This window comes from Seriola dumerili, unplaced genomic scaffold (genome assembly GCF_002260705.1).
Source record: "Seriola dumerili isolate Sdu_G_001 unplaced genomic scaffold, Sdu_1.0 BDQW01000169.1, whole genome shotgun sequence".
Classification (NCBI taxonomy): Eukaryota; Metazoa; Chordata; class Actinopteri; order Carangiformes; family Carangidae; genus Seriola; species Seriola dumerili.
Window position 1 is genome coordinate 4,708,109 of NW_019174424.1, and position 22,881 is coordinate 4,730,989.

Consider the following 22,881-nt stretch of genomic DNA (forward strand, 5'->3'; position numbering starts at 1 on the left):
GAGAGCTTGGGATTTTCCTAAATGTCGGAAATGCCACAAATGAGAAAGAACTTTGTGGAAAAATTTAAGAGCATCAAGTATAGAGACAAATCAAAGCTGAGACGCCACTGCACGAACACCCTCCTCTGATGCTCCACTGAACAGAGCTGTCAAACCTGCCGAAGCTAAAACAGCGAGAGACTGTTGTGGTATTGCTCCAGCAGTGGCACCTATAACTGAGCATCAGTGAGCGAGAAGAAAAAATAAGGAGCCAACTAGGATTTTACATGACTTTAACGGAAATCATCCACACTTTGTTAAAGAAAGTTGAGATTTTGTTCGTTTGCACCCCCGCTGACTTTGTTTTGTTTTTCTTTCCTCTTGACTGTTTGCTAAGAAGTTTACCTTTACATTATGCATCATTTTCAGCTTTCTTGTGATAAAGAACACAGTGAGCAGTGAATGCATGAAATGTGTTGTGTTCACTCAGCACAGCAGGATCAGGGCCAGGAGAACAATCTGACCAGCTGCATGTGAATGCAGGTTTTACAGTAATCAGGTTATTGCAGTGTTTGGAAATGCGCTCTCAGATTTCCTGTCTCAATCAGATTTCATTGACCACGTCATTTTCTGCAGAAAGGTTACGAGCAGTACAACTGATACTTTTAGGGCGTGGGTATGACGAGAAAAAAAAAGTAACATAATATTTGAATGCAGCTTGAGCCTGGACAAAAGGCCACTGCAGTCAAACTCTCACCATAAAGATCCCTGTTCTCCCATCAGCTGGTGGGACAGACTATACTGGGAACATAGCCAAAGGCAGGAAATAGCTCTTGAATGTGTGTGATGGACATGCTGCTTCTAACATTATGAAATGAGAGATTTTCAGAAAAAAAAAAAAAAAAAACATGGACATATCGTCTGTAAAAGACAAAAGCGAATAGTCATTCTCTCCAGCTACTGAAGGACAGTGACTTTTGCCCTTTGATAATTATCAGCCAATTCACACATTCCTTTCTTTTGAGCTCAGAGTGAGCTCGTGCAGCCTAGGGGGTGTACCTTGGCTGCTTCCCACTCATTTCCATTGCAAAAGGTACAAGTGACCAGCCGCTGACAGAGGGCAACAGGTCAGCCTGGAATACACAAGGTCAAACAAATGGTTCAGTCACTCAATTAAGTCTTCAGTTCATCGCACAGTGTGAAAGAGCTTTCGGACATCTTTCTCTAAAGTGGACTTCATTTGACTAGAATTTGTAGGTTGTGACTTTTAAAAGGGTGAGAAGCCAAAAGGGGACAATTAACTTACCTTGAAGCTATATTTAAACATTCACTTTAATCCTGCTGAAAATAAGCTTCTCCTGTATAATTATGACATCCTGATATAATTGTCTGTGGCTCTTTTGGAGAGTTTTGCAAGTGAACAGTGGTTAAAGGTGTAGAAAATTAACTATCTGATCTACTTATTAGCCTTGTTCGTTTGTGCAATCTATTCTCCATGTAAGCGAGGTGTTTCCCCTTAGGTAGAAGGAAAGCATGACACTGTGTTTTGCAATATAGATACAGGCCTAAACGTTCGATATTATAGTGCTGAGACTGGTTTAGCACAACACATTCTGTAAATATGGTTTCATTTTTATATTTTTAATATCTATTGATGTAAAATCTACTGGAAATGGTGGTATTCACGTTATCAGAATGGTTTAGTTTCCTGGTTTCTTCTCATTAGTGTATATGACACTGACCCCGCCTTCCCGAGTGAAGGAAATGATATTGAGCCAGTGTGAGCGGCCGCACGCTGGCAGCCTGTATCTTTAAGGGGCCATGTAGAGAAGGCGTGTTCACGCACACTACCGAGGCAGGAGGCATTGTAGTGAGTTATTGCGCTTCAGAGCAGCAGCATCTGAGGATGCGGTGACAGCCACAATAATATTTTTACAAAAAGAAGAGAGACGCGTTTGTCTGGCTGCGTTGTTTGGAGTCGCGAGTGTCGATCCGGGCGTTTTACATCTTTCTTTTGATGAACGCAGCCTCGTTGTCAAGCTGCTGGGGGGCCTAAGTGGTGCACCACCCGGCTTTTATGAATGGGATGCTCGGTAAGCGTGTGCGTTTTTATGTTTGTGCTTGCACTTAAACTATATCACTATATCAAATGTACCTTTTACATTTTTTTTTTGCATGCAGCTCAAATAGACCTGTATGTATTGGACAGGCCAGCTTTATTCAGTGGTTCAGTGGAGCGCACCGTGTAGCAAGGCAGCTGACGCTTTTGTGGTCAGCTACTTATTGTTCTCTGTGCTATTGACCCACCCAGAATCACAGCTTTATTGTAATATGATAGAACCAGCAGCCAGAGGTAAACGCCAGTGCTGTTAAATGGAAAGAATTAGTTTTACCGTTTGAAACATTTCCTCGTGGAGGCAATTCTTGTCTCAGGGAATCCAGATATTTTCTACAGCCCCTTTGAAACAATATGAATTTATTGGTGTTATCATCTTTATTTGCTTTGTGTCTTAAGCTGCAGTGTCACTTATTTTTAACTGATCACTTTTCTCCAAAGGAAAACTCTTTCATAGGCCTCACTCAGGCCAAAACTGTGTTTGATGACATATTGAGTGAATGTGTTGTAAATGTGAAAATTCATGTTTTTGCAATAATGATACCTTGAAAGATATCTTTAAACTTGCTCAATAATGAGTCAGCAACAGAGGAACTAAATAGAACCGATAAACATTGAATTGATGCTGGTTATTGATTTCACAGGATAAGATGACTAAACAAAAAAGCCCCACATTACAAACTTTCTGCCCCAACATGCAGTGCACACCTGGGTTATTTTGTCCAGTTCACTACCCACGTATCCCCTGGGCCTGCTGGCTTGGCAGTCCTGTTCAGCTTGCTTGGCATGGGTGTCACAATGGCATCTGATGAGCTCATTGACTGGAATAATAAGGTGATGAGCCTCAGGTCTGTAGGCCATCACTTCATCACCGCCATACTGATAAGTACTCCTCAGCAATTGTTTGAGGAGATAATGTTATCAGGGGGGTTCTGCTTGTGAGGTAATTTGGGAGGCTTTCTTCGTTTTCAAAAGGTTTAAATATGACATTTGGCCTGTGTTATCCAAAACACGCAGAGGGTTCTTCTGTGAGACGTTCAGTGATGGATTTAGGTTGAAGGCACAGCAAACAAGCAAACCTCATCGCCAAGATTTATGTGTCATAGGCTTAGCCTGTTTACTTTTTCCCAGAAGTGCCCCTGAAATGCCTCACTGAGCCGGCGACACATTTTTAACCAGCCTGCACAAGTTCTGCTCCCTCTACTTCCCTCTGTTTCTTAAATTACAAAGCATCTAATTGCCTGCAGGAGACATATGGTTAGTGCCTGAAGGTGAAAGTTATTCATCCTCCGTGTGGTGTTGGACACTGTGCCAAGCTCTGTGTTACTGGGCACAGTGCAGTGTACAGACAGCATTTCCTGGCTCAAAGCCCAGGAAACACAGCCTGCTCAGAATTTTTTGTTTACCAAAGTTGAATAAGTTTGTGCACCTTACTTTCATTTTTGAAGATGACCCACGTCCCTTTTGTGGTGCTGCTGAAGTGCAATTTTTAATGTGTTATTTGTGGCCAGTGAGTTTATAGTCTTGCACCCATGTTTGAACATGTCTGCAGTTTGTGTGCTCATTAGAGGCAATGTGTGTGTCCTGTCCAGCCCCTTCACATTCCAGGAAATACCAATATAAACTGTTTTTTTTGTTGTTGTTTTTTTTTTTTTTTTCCTGGAATGCCTATGAGCATGGTGATAGTGAACTGCTGGGTTATTATAGACAACACGACAGGTTTTTTGAATGATGTGCAGTTTGAGGAACAGGTTGGGTTGTTGTCATCAGCCTCAGTCACTAAACCACAGGTCTGCAAATGATGCACATAAATCCCAGCTAAGTGTAATTCTTACTAGTTGTTGAAAACTTTTTTTATTCACTTAGTTTTGATTGCTTGACATAGTTGCCACTGCCACTTTTTATGACCTTGTTGTTGTCCCATCCTTAAACTCTAACAGCATCTCATGTGTCAGTGTGTGAACGCTGTGTTTGTTCCTGTGTCTTTTGTTTGGAGGCATTGTTTTCTGTTCTTATCCAACATGCTGCATTGTGACCCAGCATGCTGGGGTTGGTGCTAAAAGTAGTAGGAAGTGTTCATTCTCTTTTTCCATCCTGTTTCCTTGCCACCAGTTGTAAATATTCTATAGACTTGATAGAGTTGAATAGACAATTACAGGTGCTTATTGTTTTGAATTGCACAAATGTTAAAGAGATTTTTCAGAGTTTAAGAAGTCGGTCTTTATTTTCATCTTGGATATTTTTTGCTATTTCATTTGTATTAATATTAAATTCTGAAAGAGACCTAATGCAGGTAAATCATCCAATTAAGAGTGACACTGTAGTTTGCCACTCTGTGGAGAAAAAATTCCCACACAAAGGTTGAGTGGTTTCTGATGTTTTTCAAAAAAGTGAAATCTTTGACGTAAATCGACCTCCAGTATAGCTGCTTCTTTGGCTTCCCTCCAGCCTGTGCATTTTGCTGCTTTTTTATGCTCTTCTGACTCTATAATTATGGCACTCTCGCACTTTAAAGCAAGATTCTCTGGATCCCATAATTTCCCTGCATTCTTTCCATCGAGGGGCACAGGTTTCCACTCGAGTGTTTTTCAAAATGTAAGCTCACTCCTCTTCTGCAGCCCTGAAGAGACACCTGGCCAGTCTGCGTCAGTCTGTCCTGGGTGACGGAACGGACATCTAGGCCTGAGGCCAGAGCTGTCATCAGCCGTGACTCAGCCACACGCGATGGAGAATATCCGGTCGTGTTTAGCTTCTAAAATAATTAAAGTAACTTCATCTTGCTCCATGTGCTGTTGCATTTGGAGCTGTTGTTGAACATACAGTCCCAGCACTGGCCCGAACCCCTGTTAGGTTATTAAAAACTGAGTGTTGATGGAGATATGAGCTGTGTTTGTTTGGTTAGCCCATCAGTAGTACAGTATGATGGAGGACAGCCTTGTTTACATTATGACTGGTCAGGAAGGGCAGGAAGAGTAGATTTCCGGAGAGATGGGAGGGCTACCGCCTCATTTTCTCCCTGCCCTTCCTGTGGACGAAGACCCCACCCCCCCCAGCCCCTAACCCCCAACATGTTTCTCCATGAATTGGCAGCTATGTATATTAAATCCGCTCTTTTGGAAAACAGTAGGCTAAGCGTTGAGTTTAGGTCACTGATGTCGGTCACTTATGTCACTGGTAATTAGTCATATTCCTGTAATTCTACGTGCATGTGCCATTTTAAAAGCACCCAGATGTCTTTGTGGAGACGGGGATAATTATTCATGACCTGGAGCTTGTTGCTGTGTTTTCATGATGACCAGCTGGGTGAGAATGGAAAAAGCTCAGAAGGTTTTTAGCCATGTCTCATTCCAGAAAACATTCACAAATAATGTTAAGTGGTTATTTCTGGCATGTTGTCTGCTTGATATCGCCAGTGTCCATTTTTCCTCTCTGCTCATTCTCTCAGATTATGTTGAGACCCTCTAACCCCCCCACCCCCCATGTTTACTTAGATGCATTGCCCAGTGCACAGATGACGGTGATGTTGAGCCATGCTGGCTGCGATTTCAGAAGCATGCTTTTTGTAATTTTTATTCTGATGGGAGGCGATAACAGGCCAGGAATGGACAGTATTGTTAACATATAAAAAGGCATTGTAGATCCACGAAAACAATGTTTATGAGTCTTGTTGAACCCACAGAATCATTTTCGTTCTTGAACGTGATGTAATGGAGTATGGCATTCTTGTCTGCCCTCCGCTGTTTGTGCCTGTAATGAAAGCTGTCGGCTTCATAAAAGCAGAGAACAGAGAGGGAGAGAGAGAGAAAGAGATGGAGTGTCGTGTCTGGAGGCTATGTTGGCTGTAAATGTAAAAAAGACAAGTCATCTCCTTTCGGGTGTCAGAGGTCAGCTGGTACACGTCAAGCTGACTCGCTGCAGGCCCTGTTCTCTGCCAGGAACCCTGTCATTGGCTGTTGGGGCTCTGCTCTGTCCTGGTCATCGTCTGTCTATCACTTCTTCTCACTGGCTCGCCTGACCTGCTTGTGTAACTAAAAAAGGACCTTTACTGTTGGCGTATTGATGATCGTAATGATGCTTTCAAGTTTGAAGTTTTGCTCCATTAACACAGCGACCGTTCCCCACTGACTGTATAGCATTAACAGTCTGTTTAGTTGTGTAATCATTTAGCAGTATGCTGCTGAGTGCTATTTTTAAACACCGCTGAGTTTTGTAAGTTTATTCTTCCAGTCAAAGCTGCTTACCTCAAATATTCCACTTACTGATCTAAGGATAGCGACAGATTTAGCACTCACCGATATCAGTGGTGCCAATTCAAAAACCCACAGGCACTTTTATTAGCAGGAAAGCTCTAAAGATCTGTTGTACTTTGATCCTTAGCGAGCAAAATGTCCTGCTGGGTTGAGTGTGACATTAGCTTAACCGACCGCCTCACACCAGCTTGCCAGGTAAAAACACTGATATGTGATTTTTTTTTTTTTTTTTTTTTTTTTTTTTTTTTGATGTTTGTGTTTGAGAAATGCACACACAGGCTTTTGACTTCTTCATGGTTTTCATTGATTAAGGATAAACTGTCTTTCATTTTGTTTTTTGTTTTTTGGAAAATGTCGCTCCAAGTTCATGATTTCTTGATTTGAGTATATAGTTATCTTTTGATTTGATCTGTCAGTTATTGTCTCAATTAATTGATTAGGTTTTTTGTGTATAAAATGTCAGAAAATAATGAAAACCGGCCCTTCAACTGTCTTGTTTTGTCTGACCAACAGCCCCAAAATACCATTTAAAAATGGTATAAAGCAGGGAAAAGCAGCAGATCCACTGGATGCCCATTATTAGTATAGTGGCCAGTTAAACTTCTATCAATCAACTGATCATTGCAGCTCTGCCTGTCAAAGTGTAATAAAATAGTTGGTCACAAAACAACAAGCCAACATGCACAGGCCAAGGTTGGCTCTGAACAGGCGGTGGTCAGCCACTGCCGGCAGAATCTGTGACCATGCCCAATGTTTCCCCATCATTTTGAGCATTTCACAGTAACAGAGTTTGGATTTTGGATTTGCTTTGCTCTTTAGACTGCTCTCGGGCTGTATTGGAACTGCATGGCGGAGAATGCCATGGCAAATGGGTAGTGTGGCGGGAGGGCACTCGAGATACCCTTTAGGTCAACGACTTGCTCTGAATCCATAACCCCACAAGCAAATAGCATGCTCATTCAAAGGGGCCCCAAATGGGCCGTTTCAGTAACAGCTAAATCTGGCTTTCTTTAATGTAAGCTTTTAGGGGCTTTATTTGTAAATTCTCATTAGATCAGTATGTTTTCTCATTGCCGCATTTATCTCAGAGGGCAGCATCAGCTTGATGTATGTTGTTCCCTGTCTGTGTGATTGAGAGATAATGTGATTTCCACTGTTTGTCCTAGGGCTGCTCCTTCCTAAATGGGATATTCAGGCCTGCTAACTGAGTTGCATGGCAGATACCTATCTACTAGAAGCCATTTGTCTGTTTAATTACTGGATCGTGTGTGTGTGTGTGTGTGTTGGCCTATTACTGAACAGCGGTATACCTCTTACTGGTGGTGGAATGGAATCGGGTTTGCTAAAGGTATGATCGTCAGACTCATTTTCAGTTTGAAACCAGCAGTTTTAGCCCCTGTTCTTCACACAGATTTGGATGCATGAGGCCTCCCCACCCCCTAATGCCATTTCACCCTCAGGTCATTCAGTTGTCCATCCAGGTCACTGGCTTCAAATGAGGCAGACAGACAGCCCCCACCACCACCACCACCACCACAGCAGCAGCAGGCACCCTGTCCCAGACAGTAGAATACACTCTGGGCGAATTAAGCACAAAGAAGGTGCATCAATACTCAATTAGGGAAATGGACCATTAGTCATGTTTGAGAGGAGCGTGCGTGTATGTGTGTGTGTCTGCGAGTGATCTCTTTGTATTACTTTTGACAAGCCTAGTGTGAGAGTATTGACAAGAAGTGAAAAGTTAACGTTCGTCCTAACCACAAATTATCTAAGAGGTCAATACTTCTCTTTGGTGTTCATCGGAAGTTTTTGTCATGCAAGTAAATTCACAGTCTTCAAACTAATTTTGTGTGTGTGTGTAGCTGAGCTGTAAAACATTAATGGATGCATGTTAATTATATTAGTGATTTCTGAGTCATAGCTTAAGCTTGCAGCCACTGTTTGTTCACTTCCTCTGATGTAGCATCTGTCTACATTGTTGAGAAATGACTGCAGCGTTTCCTTTTGAGACGCCAAATTCCTCCCAGGTGAACAAACTGAGCTTATTGTCTGATTTATATTACTGCATTTTTGTTTTTTCACCCGTTCAGTTAGAGCCCTTTTCTATTTGCTTCCTTCCTGTGTTATTTCTGTGCTTTTCCCTCAGAAGAATTGGGTGTGTATTTTCCTCCCACAAAGTATAGCAGCTATAACCATATGATATTTAAGCAGATTTAGAACCCTCCATAGACCCAGCCTAGGTATTTAAATTGATAATTGAGTTGTGTGATCCATAAACAGAGCTAGCATTACATTCCCACAGCAGATATGCATTTGAGGGAACGGGGTGGAATATCATTTACACAAACGGATGCAAAAAGAGGAGAGATGTGAAGCAGCATTGCCTACAATTTGGAAATGGTCCCAGTGTGCTCAAGTTTATCTCAGTACATGTGTGTGTGCATGCTTGCATGCATGCATGCTCTGATGCTTTTTACTCAGCAGCTGCCACATCCACAGGAAGACCGGTCAGTCATCCTTAAAAGCTCTATATCATTCGAGGGCTTGACAGTCTGTGGGTCAGAGATGTGTGCTGTGTGTGTTAGTTTTTAAGAAGCTTGTAAACGGTTTCCGATTTCCCAGTCAAATTGAAATTGTACAGATGTGCCTCGTTTGCCTGTTCTGTCTGTTTCTGTCCCACATTCTGTGTCTCTAGCAGCCAAAACCCCGAGTGTTGTGAAAGTCTGTTTATAAAGTCAATCCCCCCCCTGCTGTGACCCCGGAGTTCCCACGCTAACTGCTGCCTTCTAAGGCCCTTTCCCACTTTTTCATTCACGTGTACACCCACACGTGCATGCACGCACACACAAAGATACACAAAGCTATAAATACAGCTGGGCTGTGAATCAGGTTTGATGTAACTGTGGAACTGTGCTGCTGCAGAGTTTCCGGGATCTGGTTTAGATTCAGCTGATGAAGAACAGTGGGCCTGGCAGCCTGAAATGAATTCCTGCATCCATGTCCCTGCAATGGGCACCATTGAGCTTTTCAACTTGATCCTGGCCTGGGGGGGGTGGGATGAGATGAAGGAGCGGGAGGCAGGCTTTTACCATCTGTCCTTGTTTCATCTGCTGGTTGTTTTTCCCTGTCTGTTTTTGCCACCCAGAAGCAACTACTCAGAAAAAACTTTGTTTTTTGGCTGAGTGTGAATTATTTCCTCCTGAAAAAAAGGAATCAGAACATGCAGCTTCAATAATAAACATGTTTCTGTGAAAAAAAAGGGGGCTTGTTTGTGTGTTTTGGCACGAAACCATTTGAGGTTTATGGAAAGTTTTCACATAGTGTGTCAGCCTCAGTCAGAAATGCTGCAGTTTTACACACATATGCTTCTCTTTCTATAGATAGCTTTATTTCCTGGTCTGCAGCACTAGAGCATGTATATATTATTTTACTTTCCATTTTGACCAATAAAAAAATACCCACAACATGGACGGAGTGAGTGAGTGAAAACATGACAGACACCAGATTAAAAGGGCGCATTGTCTGAGCTGTACATTGACACAGACGGAGGCCATGTGTTGCATGCTTGCCTGAAGCCTTCTGTGGCCCGTGAACAGGAAACACTGTTGCTTGCTTGCAGGAGGGTGTTTCTATGGAAACCGAAGCAGGTGAAGGCATTAACAGGAAGTGGAGTGTAGAGGCTCAGCTGGCAAAGACGCGCGGTGGAGACAGAATAACGAGGTCAACGCACTAAAGAGCCTGCCACATTAAACAAACGAACTCGCCCAATGGCGCTTCTACCAAAAACAACTGGCTTAAATATCTTTTTGAAGCCTCGCCTGTAAGAAATCTCAAAGTCAAGGTTAAGTCGCAGACTGTTTTGATGATCTTCCTGTGTTAAGATGAGTAAACAGAAAAGAGGCACAGCACAAAGCCAGAGAGACGCACACTTGAGACGGCAAGGTAAGCATTTTCTTCAGGCCTGCTTACGTGCAACCGTGGAGATTTTCCACCCCACAAGTCAGAGGTGCATGTGTTTTTGATGTCTGTCTGGAGAAACTGCTTGCTCTTCATTTTTGCAGACCACCATGGCAGTGTTCTGTTTTTTCATGTGTATTTTATAATGTTGGGATGGATCGCTAATGAGACACCCTGCTCCTGTCCTCCAGTGGAGCATCTGAAGAAAGCAGCAGCGGCGGCTAGCTGGCAGCCCGCAGTGAGGTTTCCTCTGTATGGGCTCCACGTTTCAATAATGCAAAAACATGTTTTCTATCAGCTGTCAGTCACAAACCTCTGGGGGCTTTAACACCGGTTTCTGAGGAAAAAGATGGCCAGGGAATATTTTGTCATTTCTTCAGTTGAAATTCCATTTACATGTCTCTGACTAGAAGATAAGTTTTCGGTCTGATAATCTGTGCTGTGCAATCAAAGTTGAGCTTTGCATCAGAAAATGTCAGGCGAAGCTCAGCTCTCCAGATCATGTCGGTCTGTGGTTGGTGTTTTTGCTCTCCATTCTAATGCTGTTTTAAAGCAGAATCCTGTGGTTCTCCACATCTATTTTTTTTTTTTTTTTTTTTCTTCCCCAGATCATCTTAGAGGTCATCACACAGAGATTTTTGAAGAGTGATGCTTATCATTATGCAGTTGCATAATTGATAGCTTCAGTCCTTGTAATTACTGGATGAGTTGAAATTCCTAGAATTGTTTTTATTTACATGACAGCCAAATGAGAATATTCTGCACAACATGATGTGAAAGCTGCACAATAAATAGACTACAGGTTTCTTTTATTTGCTTTATGGTGCGGTTGATTCCAGCCATTTGACACCAGTAAATGTGATTTGAAGTACCTACTGCTTGAAGTGTTTTAAAGTGTTTTTGAATGTCCGTGCTATTTTTACTTGTCTTTTTAATTCAAAGTGATGTTTTTTTATTTAATACGAGTGCATCATTCTGAATATGTTCTGTGTAATTTATTGTTTTTATTTTATTTTTTTTCAGGTTCCCAGGCTAATTGGATTTAAAGAGCATCAGTATCCATTCCAAGGTCTCTAACAAGCATCACATTTGAGAACTGGAAGCTCTTTTCGTAGTCTGACTGAATCTCTTCTACCTCTTTGTGCAAAATAAAACAACCTAATCAGCCACCATGCCAATCTTGAAACAGCTGGTGTCTGGCTCCTCCCAGACCAAGCGCCGCTCACGCATGGATCTGACCAGGGAGATGATCAGTGCCCCACTAGGTGACTTTCGCCACACTATGCATGTCGGTCGCAGTGGTGATGCTTTTGGAGACACCTCCTTCCTCAGCACCCGCTCAGGGGAACCTTCCCCCGAGACCACATCCTTCCCCCGCTCTCCCCGGCCTGGCCTCCTGTCTCGTACCTTTAGAAGCAGCAAACGCTCCCAGTCTGTCACCAGAGTGGATCAACAGAGAGACAATGCCCTGGCAGTCGCAGGTGGGTCACCCACCTATGTGAAGAGTGCCATGTCTCTGCCGTTTCTCAATGATGAAGACAGAGGGGACAGTATGGTGGCAAAGAGTCTCTCCTCGAGCCCCTTCAAGCAGCACGGGGAGTTGGATGGGACGGGTGCCGCCGCGGCCCCTCACTTCTTGGAACTGGAGGAGCGAAGTTTCGGTGAGCTGACTGAGCTTCCAGAGAGCTCCCATCACTATGGAGGTGGAATGAAGCACGCTGTGTCAGTAATGTCTTTCCATGTCGACCTGGGACCCTCCATGCTGGGTGACATCCTGGGGGTGATGGAAAAGGAGGATGACGACCTTGGCTACGAGGAGGGCAAGAGCAGCGAGGGCCGTGCCTCGCCCCCCCTCAGCACCCACGGTGAGGAGGAGGAGGATAGTATGGAGAAGGGAAAAGATGAGGATGCAGAGGAGCAGATGGAGGCGGCAAAAGAAGAAGAAGAAGAAGAAGGAGAAGAAGAGGCAGAACTGCAGCAAGAGCCCTCTATGCACCCAGCTAGCTCTATTGATCTGGGGCCAGAGAATGGGGGGCCCTATACCCCAGAGTACACTCCTGAGATACGGCCCAAACACTTGCAGCATCTAGACAGCTGCTCCATGTCCAGCTCTGGCTCTGCTGCTCTGGATGAGAAACCAAACAGTCAGACCTACGCAGGAGATACAGACAGCGCCACCTTCAGTGCCCCCCCAGAGGAGGAGAGCAACTTCTCCTCTTTCTTGGAGGATGAAGATGATGAGATCCGTGTATGAGATTCCAAAGCCTTCAAAAAAAAAAAGAAAAAGAAAAGACAGAAAGTAGGACAGAGCTCTGGAAGGGGTTTATGTGAAACAAGCAAGTCCTTTGACAGTGTGGATTTGCACTTGAAGACACTGTAGTCTGGTACTGTGGGAATGGGATTGTGAAAAAGACGGAGGACTCTTACTTTGTAGGTCTGCAAAGAGACTGTGACTCCATCTGTCAGAGAGCCTCACCCTCCGCTCTCTGTTTGTCTGTCAATCCGTCTCTGCCTTTTTGAACAGTGAGGGAGCTGACATGGAAGAGCAGCCACTTTTTGAATATGGAACATTCCAGAAGTGCGCAGGGAGGACGGGTTAGAAAGGAACTTTTGTAGGGGAAAAACACTTTCCATAACTAAAGCTCAGTTCACGCTCTCTCTCTCCCCTCTCTCTCTCTCTCCTCTTCTCTTTTCTCACTTGACGTGTCACATGTGCTTTTTTCATTTGCTTTGCCTCCCTCTTGTTGTTGTGCTCTCTCTGTCTGGCTGTGGGACATCATGAGGCCTGAGCTGAACAGAAGGTCTCTGTCACCACAGGATCACTGGTGGGTATCTTGTCACAATAAAGGGGGCTGTGTTTTGTCACTGGAGTGTGAAGTCCTGCCTTGAGCCTCCTTTATCTGAAAATATTATCCTGACGTACCATAAAGTACCGTAGATAGTCAGAGTTTTCCCCCTCTATGTAACTCAGGGTCCTTGTGACGCTGCACAAAGGCTGCCATTTCCTGCTGTAAAGCTGGACCACAAAGCCCAAACCAAAATTCTCTTCTGTTTTTAATTCACTGTGAGCGCCACACAGGCTAAATTAGAGAAAACAGGCCTATAAAGCTAATGGAGATACACTGGCCTGCATTAACTATAAAGAATGGTGTTACTACATACAGGAAGCTGGAGGTGTGAGGAGTGTTGTGTGGCACACTGTCTTGTCTATGAACAGATTCTTTATTTCACCCTAAAGGCTTTTTTTTTTCTTTCTCAAATGGATTTCCGTGAACTGACATGAATTGGCCAGCTTCCTTCTACTAATCCGTCATTGCAAATTGAAACTGAAAAGAGTTTGATAACCACTTCCTTCCTTGTTTTTTTTTCTTCTTTCATACATCTGAGCAACTGCAGTGGTGCAAGTGAACTGTGTAAAAGATGTTGATCCTTTTTAAGGGGATACCTTTTATGTATCGAACAGTTTCCACCACTACTTTAGGGTTTAGGGTATGTATGGTTGAAAATGAGTGCACCACCAGGCACAATTAAACCACACACTACTTCTGTTTTGGTGTTTAATACTGGTTGTTTTTATCCCTTGGAAAAAAAAAATCTTTGCTATATTTGTGTTTATGTCTGTTTGAAGAGTGGATGAAAAAAGAAGACACAGCCAGCAATAGATGTAAGAGCATTTAGAAAAAGATTGCTATTTTTATGCAAGTTGCATAGTCATTGCAGCTTGACAGTATCTCTTGCATCATTAAAAGCTGTGACCAGAAGTATTGAGGCTCAGTTGCGCTGATTGATTTCACTGCCTTAAATGAAACTGACATGTGCCAAAATCGTAATTTTCGAGCCAAAAAAAAAAAAAGATTTCAGTTGTGAAGCTCACTTTTTGGGAAGAACCCGCACACATCTGTCTGTCGCTTCCTTTCTCGGTAATCTCTGTTGAATTTAAGTGAAGATTGAGTTCAGCTTGCAGGTTAAAAAGAATCAAATGAAAACAAGTAGTGTTTTTAAGATGTCATATCATGCGGTGGGGAAAAGACTGAATTTGCATAACTGGATATTTATATTTCCAATCGCTCAGACACTACATAATATATTCAGGTAATTTCCAGGGTTAATTTTGTGCGAATGAGGAGTTGTCTGTGTTGCGTTGTTCTGTATAATGTATATTATGCCTTACTGTTGTCTTCTTTACTGTATATTTACAGCCTTTTTTTCTGTATTATCCAAAATAACCTATATTTTTCAATAAAAGAAAGCCTGAACATCTTTACTGCTGCATATTTCATTACCTTTTTTTTTTTCTGTCCCAGTTCATCAGCAGAAGTGCTTCTCAATCAGCAGCATTAACAAAGGAATTCCTTGAATCCCTTCTCCGTTTCCTGTCACTATTCTCTGGCTCTCCCAGAAGAGGAAGGAAGGAAGCAATTGAGGCCTTAGTTGGACGAGTCTCTTAAGTATTAACTCTACAAGCTGAAAGTGGTGTGATGACTCATGAGTAAATGTGTGCGCGTGTGTGACAGAAAGGTAAAGCTTACTTTCAAAGCTCCTGTTTGAAACCCCCACGGAGCAGCTCTATATTCTCATCAGTGCAGTTATGAGAGGGGTGAAAGATGGATGGATTTAGGAAGGAGGGTTAATCATTCTATAGAGCTGCATTGATAAACAGTGATGACAGGTAATTCCTCGCCCCCTGATTGGACGATGGATGAGTCTGGCAGCCACGTAAGAACAAGATCCTACTCATCATCATGGACTCAGAATTGTTCTGTCGCTTTTGATTTTTTACACCCCATGCCTGGGCTCTTCTCACACACACACACACACACACACACACACACACACACACACACTCTGGTGAACGGCCCTCATGGCTCGGTCAAAGTTCAGTGCACTCTGTTTTGTTAACACTTGCTGCAGACAGTCCAAGGTCTCACCCCTGTATGCCTCCACGGTACAAACTGCACGCTGAGAACACAGCTCCATTTCTCTTTTGGTATTTTTTTTTCTCTTTTTTTTTTTTTTCTCAATTCAATCTTTCATCTCTACTTAAGGGGATGCTTTATCTCCTTCCACTTTCAGTTTTTCACAGTCACATTATACCAGCGTCCAATCTGCTGGAGGGCTAGGAAAAGTCATTATTCTTAGACTTGTGGTAGAAACAGGCCATTTGTATTGATTGTTGTGGTCAATACGAACCAGCAGTGCTATTGATCCCTCTTTTCTCTGTCTGTATAAAGTCATTACTCTCCTCAGATATACTTTTTTTTTTTTTTTTTTTTTTTTTTTTTTGTTTGTTTCTTGGAGAAGGAAAGACTAAATCTTCACGAGTCACCACTTTTGCATTTGTTTCAAAAAAAGTCTTGTTGTTAATCGCTCCTTGGAACTGAATTATATATCATTCCCTGGTGCTGCTGCCTGGTTGGGGCAAATCACTTTGTTTAAGGCTTGGTATCTACTGCCATCTAGTGGTCGTGTAATGTTCACGTCTGGTGATGGGTGTGTCAGCGTACTGGCTCACTTGATGTTGAGATCTTGAATTGGATCTTTTTAATACTCCACATTTGTTGATGAGTTTATCTTTATTTCATTCATGTCTCAGTGTTGAACACACATATAGAGCTTGATTCACCCCTGCCACCCTAAAAAAAAAAAAAAAAAATCTCCAACTCATCACCAAGACTGTCATAAGACATTTTATTGGGTGATTTGTAGTAAGAGGCAGGATGTGAACACGAGTGCTGAAGTTGTCACACACATTTGAACTTGACACTGGAGACAGGCTGATTTGTTCAGGAGGCTCAGTTCACCTCTCCTCCCTTCCTATAGAAACTCATTGTAATCTGAGTCTGCCCCGCAGCTGTTTCTCCCTCTCCAACACCCTGGTTGTAGTTTCTCATCTGCTTCAGAGGCTGTCAAATGTCATTTCCCTTTGGTTTCCAACTCACATTTAAAAAAAAAAAAAACTTACTTGAGCCACCAATGGGAGGCGCTCATTGCCTTTAGGTTTATTATGTCAGGAGCCCCTTCCTGGACCCACAACCTTTTCCACCAAATTCCATCAGCAGACTTGCAGCTCTTCCAGGAGGCCGACGGCATGCTGAAATCTGGAAAGTATTAAACAACCTGCTGGTGGAGGGGACTGGGGAAGGGAAGGTCGGGGGGCGGATGAAGCAGAGAGAGAAGGGGGAAGTTAAAAAATGGGGGATGGGGGAAAAAAAGAAACAGAATACAAAATTGTTCATGTACCGCCCTTTGCCTTGCTCTGTTCCCTGTCCCCTCCCACACACACACACACACCCTCAAAAAAAAAAAAAAAAATCCAGACCACTCCCCAAGCAGCCCCAGCATTTTTCTTTTATGTTGGCAGCAGTAGTTTGCGAGTCCTTTTTTTTTTTTTTTTTTTTTAATGGGTCATAAACAAACAGCCGTTTCTGCTGTGTAGTCCTGCACTGTGGAGGAGAGTTGGGGGAGTGTGTGTGTGTGTGTGTGTGTGTGTGTGTGTGTGTGTGTGTGTGTGTGTGTGTGTGTGTGTGTGTGTGTGTGTGTGAGAGTGAGTGTATGAGAGAGTGTGGAGTTGTTTGCTGGCAGAGAACTAGAAGGCGAGTGCCACGGTTCGAAAAGCCCCAACTGTGTGTTTGTGGCTGGAAGCTAAAATGAAAAAACTGGATGCCTTCCAGACATCCTTTCCCATGCTTTGATACACATATCTCTGACCAAATGTGTGCACAGTGTCTGGGAGGGCATACTGTACCCCAGTGAGAAGGCCCGCCCATAAAAGATGTATAGAATCTTAAGTGTGCCAAGTTGAGCTTTCATGCAAGCAAGAAAGAAATTCCTCTTCCAAGGGAATAAGCTCTGTCCTCACTGATAAGTGTCGGTGCAAAATTCAGAATTGTCAATACTCTTTTCTTCTGCTCTGTTCTGTTCTGCAAAGTTGTGCAGAAATAAAGTTTGACTGTATGTCAAGTGAATTAATGATCATTACTGTATATTTGTCAGTCAAGACATTCCTCCTCGGCTCTCTTCATTGATTAAATCTCAACACTTATTGCCACAGTAATTTGTCTTTGCCTTTTCAAATTCTCTGTGGCTGCCTTTAGTCCAGTCTGCCAAGTAACCAAACAAAGTGTAAGACAGTCAAACTAACAAATGTTATCCTTAGGAAACATTTTTTTTCTCCCTTTGTGTTCTCAAAGATATAGGCCGGACTACGGATATTGGTGCTAACAGGAGCGGCGAACATAAACATTCCAGTACCCAGTGTTGACCTCTTGACCTCTAAACCTTGGAATAGCAGGGCCGGTACCAGGAGACCACACACACACATACACACACACGTGGTGGGGGGAGGAGCAGGGAGCTTCTCCGGTGTCCTCGCTTTAAAGACCTTCAGATGCCTGCACTGGAGACTGTGAAAAATTAGCCCATCCTCTAAAACATCAGTGCAGTCTTCCCGCTCAGGGATTGTTGCAGGTATGTCAGAATGTGGCTCTCTCAGATGGAAAAGTTATTCGAAGGGAAAGCGCAGCTCCTGTCTCTCGTTCTCCCCCTGTCGCCGTGCAACGAGCAGTTTCCTTTATAAATCTGGAGATTGTGTCATAAGCTCTTTGGGCAGGACTCAAACCTTCAGTGTTAAAATGTTGTTTTTCCATCTTGCAGAGCCACAATTGCTAAATCAACCTTCAACCCAGCAGCAGAGACTGTGTATCCAACAAAGTTTTATTGTTCTCTGTGCTATAAATGAACAAACAAACAGCTGGAACAATATTTCAAAAGTTTTGATGTTTTTTCTTTTGTTTCAAAGTTATGATTTCAAAACTTAGTTGGATAATCATATCAACTTCCACCATGATTCTTTTTGCTGTACTGTGTTTTGCAACCAGCATGTAGCGCTAAAATCTGAACATGGAGAGCTCATTTTTGCCATACGCACAGAAACAATGATTCATCCCCTCATTTTCCATTCTTTCCTTCTGTCTGAGCAGTGCCGTGCTAACCTTGTCTCACTCTGCTGAAGAGGAGATCGGTTCCTGCAGCCATGTGTGTCCCCAGGAGGTCTGGCCTGGCCTGCACTCAGCCATGACCACATAGGATGGGGCTGGGGGCTCTGCTGCTCTCTACCCCCTCAACTCTGCCAGAGGCTGCTTCCCTTCCAAGGCCTGCCCACGGCTGGCTGACACTGAAGGAAGGAGAGCGCTCCTTATACCTCCACGCATGCTGAACTCCTACGTACTCCCACATTAGGGGTCGCTGTCAAATGTAAAGCTCCACGCATGAACTTTTGGTAAGTTGTGGATAAAAATAAAGTATATTTTTAAAAAACAAAATCCTTACATTTAAAATGAATGGGTTTGAATCTACTCGACTGTCACTCATTGGTGGGAACAGTCAATTTATCAGTGAACCCAGGATTGATAAAAAGAGGCTTTAGATGTTGATCACACATTGAGGCCACATCCTTGCCAACATAGACTTGGCGCCATCCCAAGAGGAGGTTGTATGTCCATACAATACCTTCCTTGTTTTGTAGACACTGCATGCCCACTGTGGAGCGAAATACTCTAAAGCTGACCAGGAAGTGGGGGTCACAAAGGGTCACCTCCCATAGGCCAGCCTTAAACTTTGACCTTCGAGTCCTTATTCAACTTAATCTTCCCTCTCTCCTGACATAATGAGTAATAGCAAGGCCACTCATTCACTGCATGGGCTGAAGGGAAGCTGAAGGTCAATCTCAGAGTTTGATGCCTTCAAATATTTAGAGTGATGATTATCTGGAAATAAGTGCCTCTTTTTGTCCAACACATTTCTTTCATTTAGCAACGCTTCTCTTCAGCAAACTTAAGTCATTTTTTAATATGTATCAACCTTGCATGTGCAAATTCATTTTTCGGAACGTCTCCGTGTTTCTCCAAAACTAATTTCAACTTTTCACTTCCTCAGCTGTACTTTAAATTAAAGTGTACTTTGGCAGATATTAGTTTTGAAGTTTAAAGGTTACAAGCAAGTGCCAGAAAGTATACTTAGTAATGCATCTTAGTAGCTATGACATCACCTCAAAATACTTTTGAAGTCGCAGCTATACTGAAGGATGTTTAACATGTTGCTCATTCACTTCTTACTTCATACTTGGTTGGGTGGGATGAAGGGCTGTGTTCAAGCCTCTGCATTCCTCACTGAGCTTTATAAAACACACAGTGTCCTCTGTTCACATGGTTCACAAACCTCAGTGATTTTATAGTGCACCCACTAATATCAGCAGTGGCCGAGCCAATCAGACAGACTTTCCATTACAGTCTATCACCTTCCTGTTTTCATGTGACTTTATGCGCAAGCCCCATTTCACTAGCGGAAAAAACTGCAACAGCTTAAAGGCTCATTCCCCCCCCCCCCCCCCCCCCAAAAAAATCTCAACAGCATCATAAATCAGGGCGTGTCCAGAGATAGACAACAACACTACAGGGTGAAGAATCCCAGAGCTCCATGTGGAGAGATGACTTTAAAACACACTGTGCTGGGTGTTGGTTCTCGATTTAACAACTCCGTCATCCAGTTTGTGCTCCCCTCCCTCTGGCCATGGTTCCCTCAGGGCTGAGCTGGAGAGGAGTGGGGGAAAAGTCCGGCCGATGCTGGCTCTCTTCATCATCCTACCAGCCAGGCTCTGACTCGCCTCCTCCTCTTCTTTCTCCTCCTCCTCCTCCCCCGAGTTTACACAGCCAATCAGAGCCAGAAGACGATAAACAGATGCACTGTGTATGCTTGTGCTTGTGCTTGTGCATGTGTCGGGTTGGGTTGAGTCGTATTTATTTTATTTCCTCAGATTATTCAGTTATTGAATCAGGCTGGATTTACATTTCACTTTAATAATAAAGCAATTCAACACTTCAGTTCATGACTTTAAAAAACAGCCAAGCGTATTGACTGAAGAAGGGGATGATGTACAAAATTCAGCATATACAGTGTATATAAACTGCAAATGATCTTGCACATATTAAATTCACCCATATACATTTTTCTCCCCGGTATTCAATGAGAGAGGACAGAACAGCAGTGGTAAACACTCAGACAAGCTGCTGCCTTCCTGCAGGCGTGAATGTTATAAATGTAAATGTTGCACTCAAATGCTGGATTAAAACCAATGTCAAAAAACAGCACCGCACAAATTTTTGATCTCTTAAACAACCTTAACACTCTCACATCTGTCATGAGATGTGTTTTGTTTTTTTTCTTTCTGCATGGATTAAGGCTTGAAATCTGCAGCTATCTGCAGTGTTTATTTGAAATATAAACACTCAATGTGACTCTTTGCATGTGATGTTGAGGCGTCTGGCTCTGAGCTCGGGAGACGCAGCTGAGCATGAGGCCATCTCCTGGACTCTCTGTATCATACAATTGCCTTTTGGCAGCGTATACCTTGCATGGTAAAGCCTGGCTAAAGCCCCCTCCACCCCTCTCCATCTGTGACTGTTTATTTTGATTGACAGCTCACTGGGATGCTAGAAGAGGCAAAAGAAAGTTGTACAAGATTCATCTCAAGTGAAGCGCTACCTCATTCACACCACAATCTCCAGAAAAACGTCATGTTGACAGCGCAAACCTCAAGCTCTCTGGGAGCAGAGTTGTGCGTATGTGTGTGTGTGTGTGTGTGTATGTGTGTTCAGGAATGCAAGAGTGCTTACGTGGGTGTTTGACCGACTTGGTGAGTAAGAGCGAGATTGGATAAAACGTGAATCAGAGTAGGATGGAACAGAATAGAGAGGGAATGGTTAAGTAATCATCCAAATCACTTTTTTCCCTCAGTATTCTCTTGCTGCATGCTCCAGCTGTGCTCCAGCTTTGGGCCAGCCAGGAAGTGTTGGAGGGGGAGTGTGTAGGGTGGAGGCAGGGTGAGGTCACCATGCTGTTGGCCCCTGGGATGGGAGGATAGCTAAGAAGAGAGACACTCGGCCCACTGTTACAGCTCTATCTATTCATTCTCCACCTTATTGTTAACTGAGCCCTTCATCAGCAACATATTATATGTCCTAAGTGTTCGAGCACACGCTACATCTGGAGTGCCAGACAGTGCTGCCATTCTGAACACTATCAAACACTAACCCTCTCTTTCACATATGTTCCCATGCACATACAGACAGACGTGCACAGTGAGACTGAGTAACCCACAGACCCGTAGGCATATTTAGAGACCTCTGTGTGAGTGCCTGGCCTTGCGTGCTTGGGATGCCTTGGGTGTGACCAGGGTGGCCTGCAGTGTATATGTGTATATGTGTGTGTGTTATGGTTGCTCCAGCTGCCTGTCATCTGCAGCCTGTACCCTCAGTTCTCACTGAAGGAAGAGAGCCAGCCAGACAGCCACTCAAGCAGACACACACAGACACACACAGACACACAGACACACACACACACACACACACACACACACACACACACACACACACACACACACACACACAGAGGAAAGGCTACTCAGTGGAAAGAACTGCTGATAGAATTTGGAATTTCCTGGTCACCAGTAGATTTAAAGGGAAATTAAGCGCAGGTCAATTTCAGACCTTGGCTGTGGCACCAATAATCTCATAGAGCTTATTACAGTGATAAAATGGGTGAATCATATAAAGTAAAATTCAATAATGAAAGCTACCTGCTACCAGTCACCGTGACATTTGGATACAGTGGTGAGGAGTGAAACAGTTTTACCGTCACCACAGAGTTTCCAGTTTTCCAAGAAGTTTCCAGTCATCCATTGTGCAACAATTACACTGTAGTTTGTCTGCTGATCCTCGTGGCTTGGCCAGCACGCCCTACTCCCTCCTCCCACAGCCATGTGTGTAGTTTTTTTTTTTTTTTTTTTTTTCAACAGAGTGAAGATCTACAAACCTAACCATGACCTCAGAGAATTAAATACTCTCCTTGGAAAACCCCCACATCCCCAAAGTGGCATTTTAGGTTGTCAGCTGCATTGTGATTGTATGTGCATTTCTCTCTCTCTCTCTCTCTCTCTCTCTCTGTCTCTCTCTCTCTCTGTCTCTGTCTCTGTGAGAGAGCAGAGAGATTTTGTTTGTGGCTTCAAATATGTCACTGTTTTCCATGGGCATGTGTCTCCAGCTTGTCCTCGCTTTGTGTATGTAGTCACATGCTTGTACTTGTGGTTTTTACAGTAAACTTAACATAAGTTATTGAGCCCAGAAGACGGACATTAGGTCTTACATGAGCCCGGTTTTTTTATTTTATATTTTTTATTTTTTGTAGGCCCTCTGTGATGAGAGCCCAGGTTGTTGTTTTGAAAGGGTAACTTTATAATGGAAAAATATAAAAACAAAGCCTGTTTTCAATTAAGTCTTTCCGTACCATCCCCCCACAACTCTGAAATAGTGGAGTGTTCAATCCAAGCTGCCATGCTATATTTTCTTCTCTGACTTCACAACTTGTCTAAACCATATGACCAAGTATGAGATTTAATGTAATTTTTCTGCTTGCGCTTTCTTTTTAAACCTCAGTTTTTGGTCTTGGAATATGGCTAAGGTCCTATTTATAGTCTTTGAATATTTTTGTTCCAAAGGAAAAAAAATAGAGGAAAAATGCTACAGA

The 22,881-nt window shown here is 43.2% G+C and overlaps 1 protein-coding gene across 2 annotated transcripts; it reads left to right on the forward strand.

Moving 5' to 3' along the window:
- The first annotated feature begins 1,837 nt into the window (after window positions 1-1,837).
- Window positions 1,838-14,525, forward strand: LOC111227245 (cdc42 effector protein 4-like). 2 transcript variants are annotated; one of them, XM_022752679.1, is made up of 2 exons: window positions 1,838-2,072; window positions 11,326-14,525. In XM_022752679.1, the coding sequence occupies exon 2, from the start codon at window positions 11,474-11,476 to the stop codon at window positions 12,554-12,556; it is 1,083 nt and encodes a 360-aa protein (XP_022608400.1). In that variant the 5' UTR covers window positions 1,838-2,072; window positions 11,326-11,473; the 3' UTR covers window positions 12,557-14,525. The 2 variants fall into 2 exon arrangements, with proteins under 2 accessions (XP_022608400.1, XP_022608401.1); XM_022752680.1 differs by lacking the exon at window positions 1,838-2,072 and adding an exon at window positions 10,054-10,287.
- The last annotated feature ends 8,356 nt before the right edge of the window (window positions 14,526-22,881 follow it).

Excerpts from the sequence above, each read along its gene's own strand:
- LOC111227245 (XM_022752679.1), top strand. The coding sequence starts at position 11,474 with ATGCCAATCTTGAAACAGCTGGTGTCTGGCTCCTCCCAGACCAAGCGC.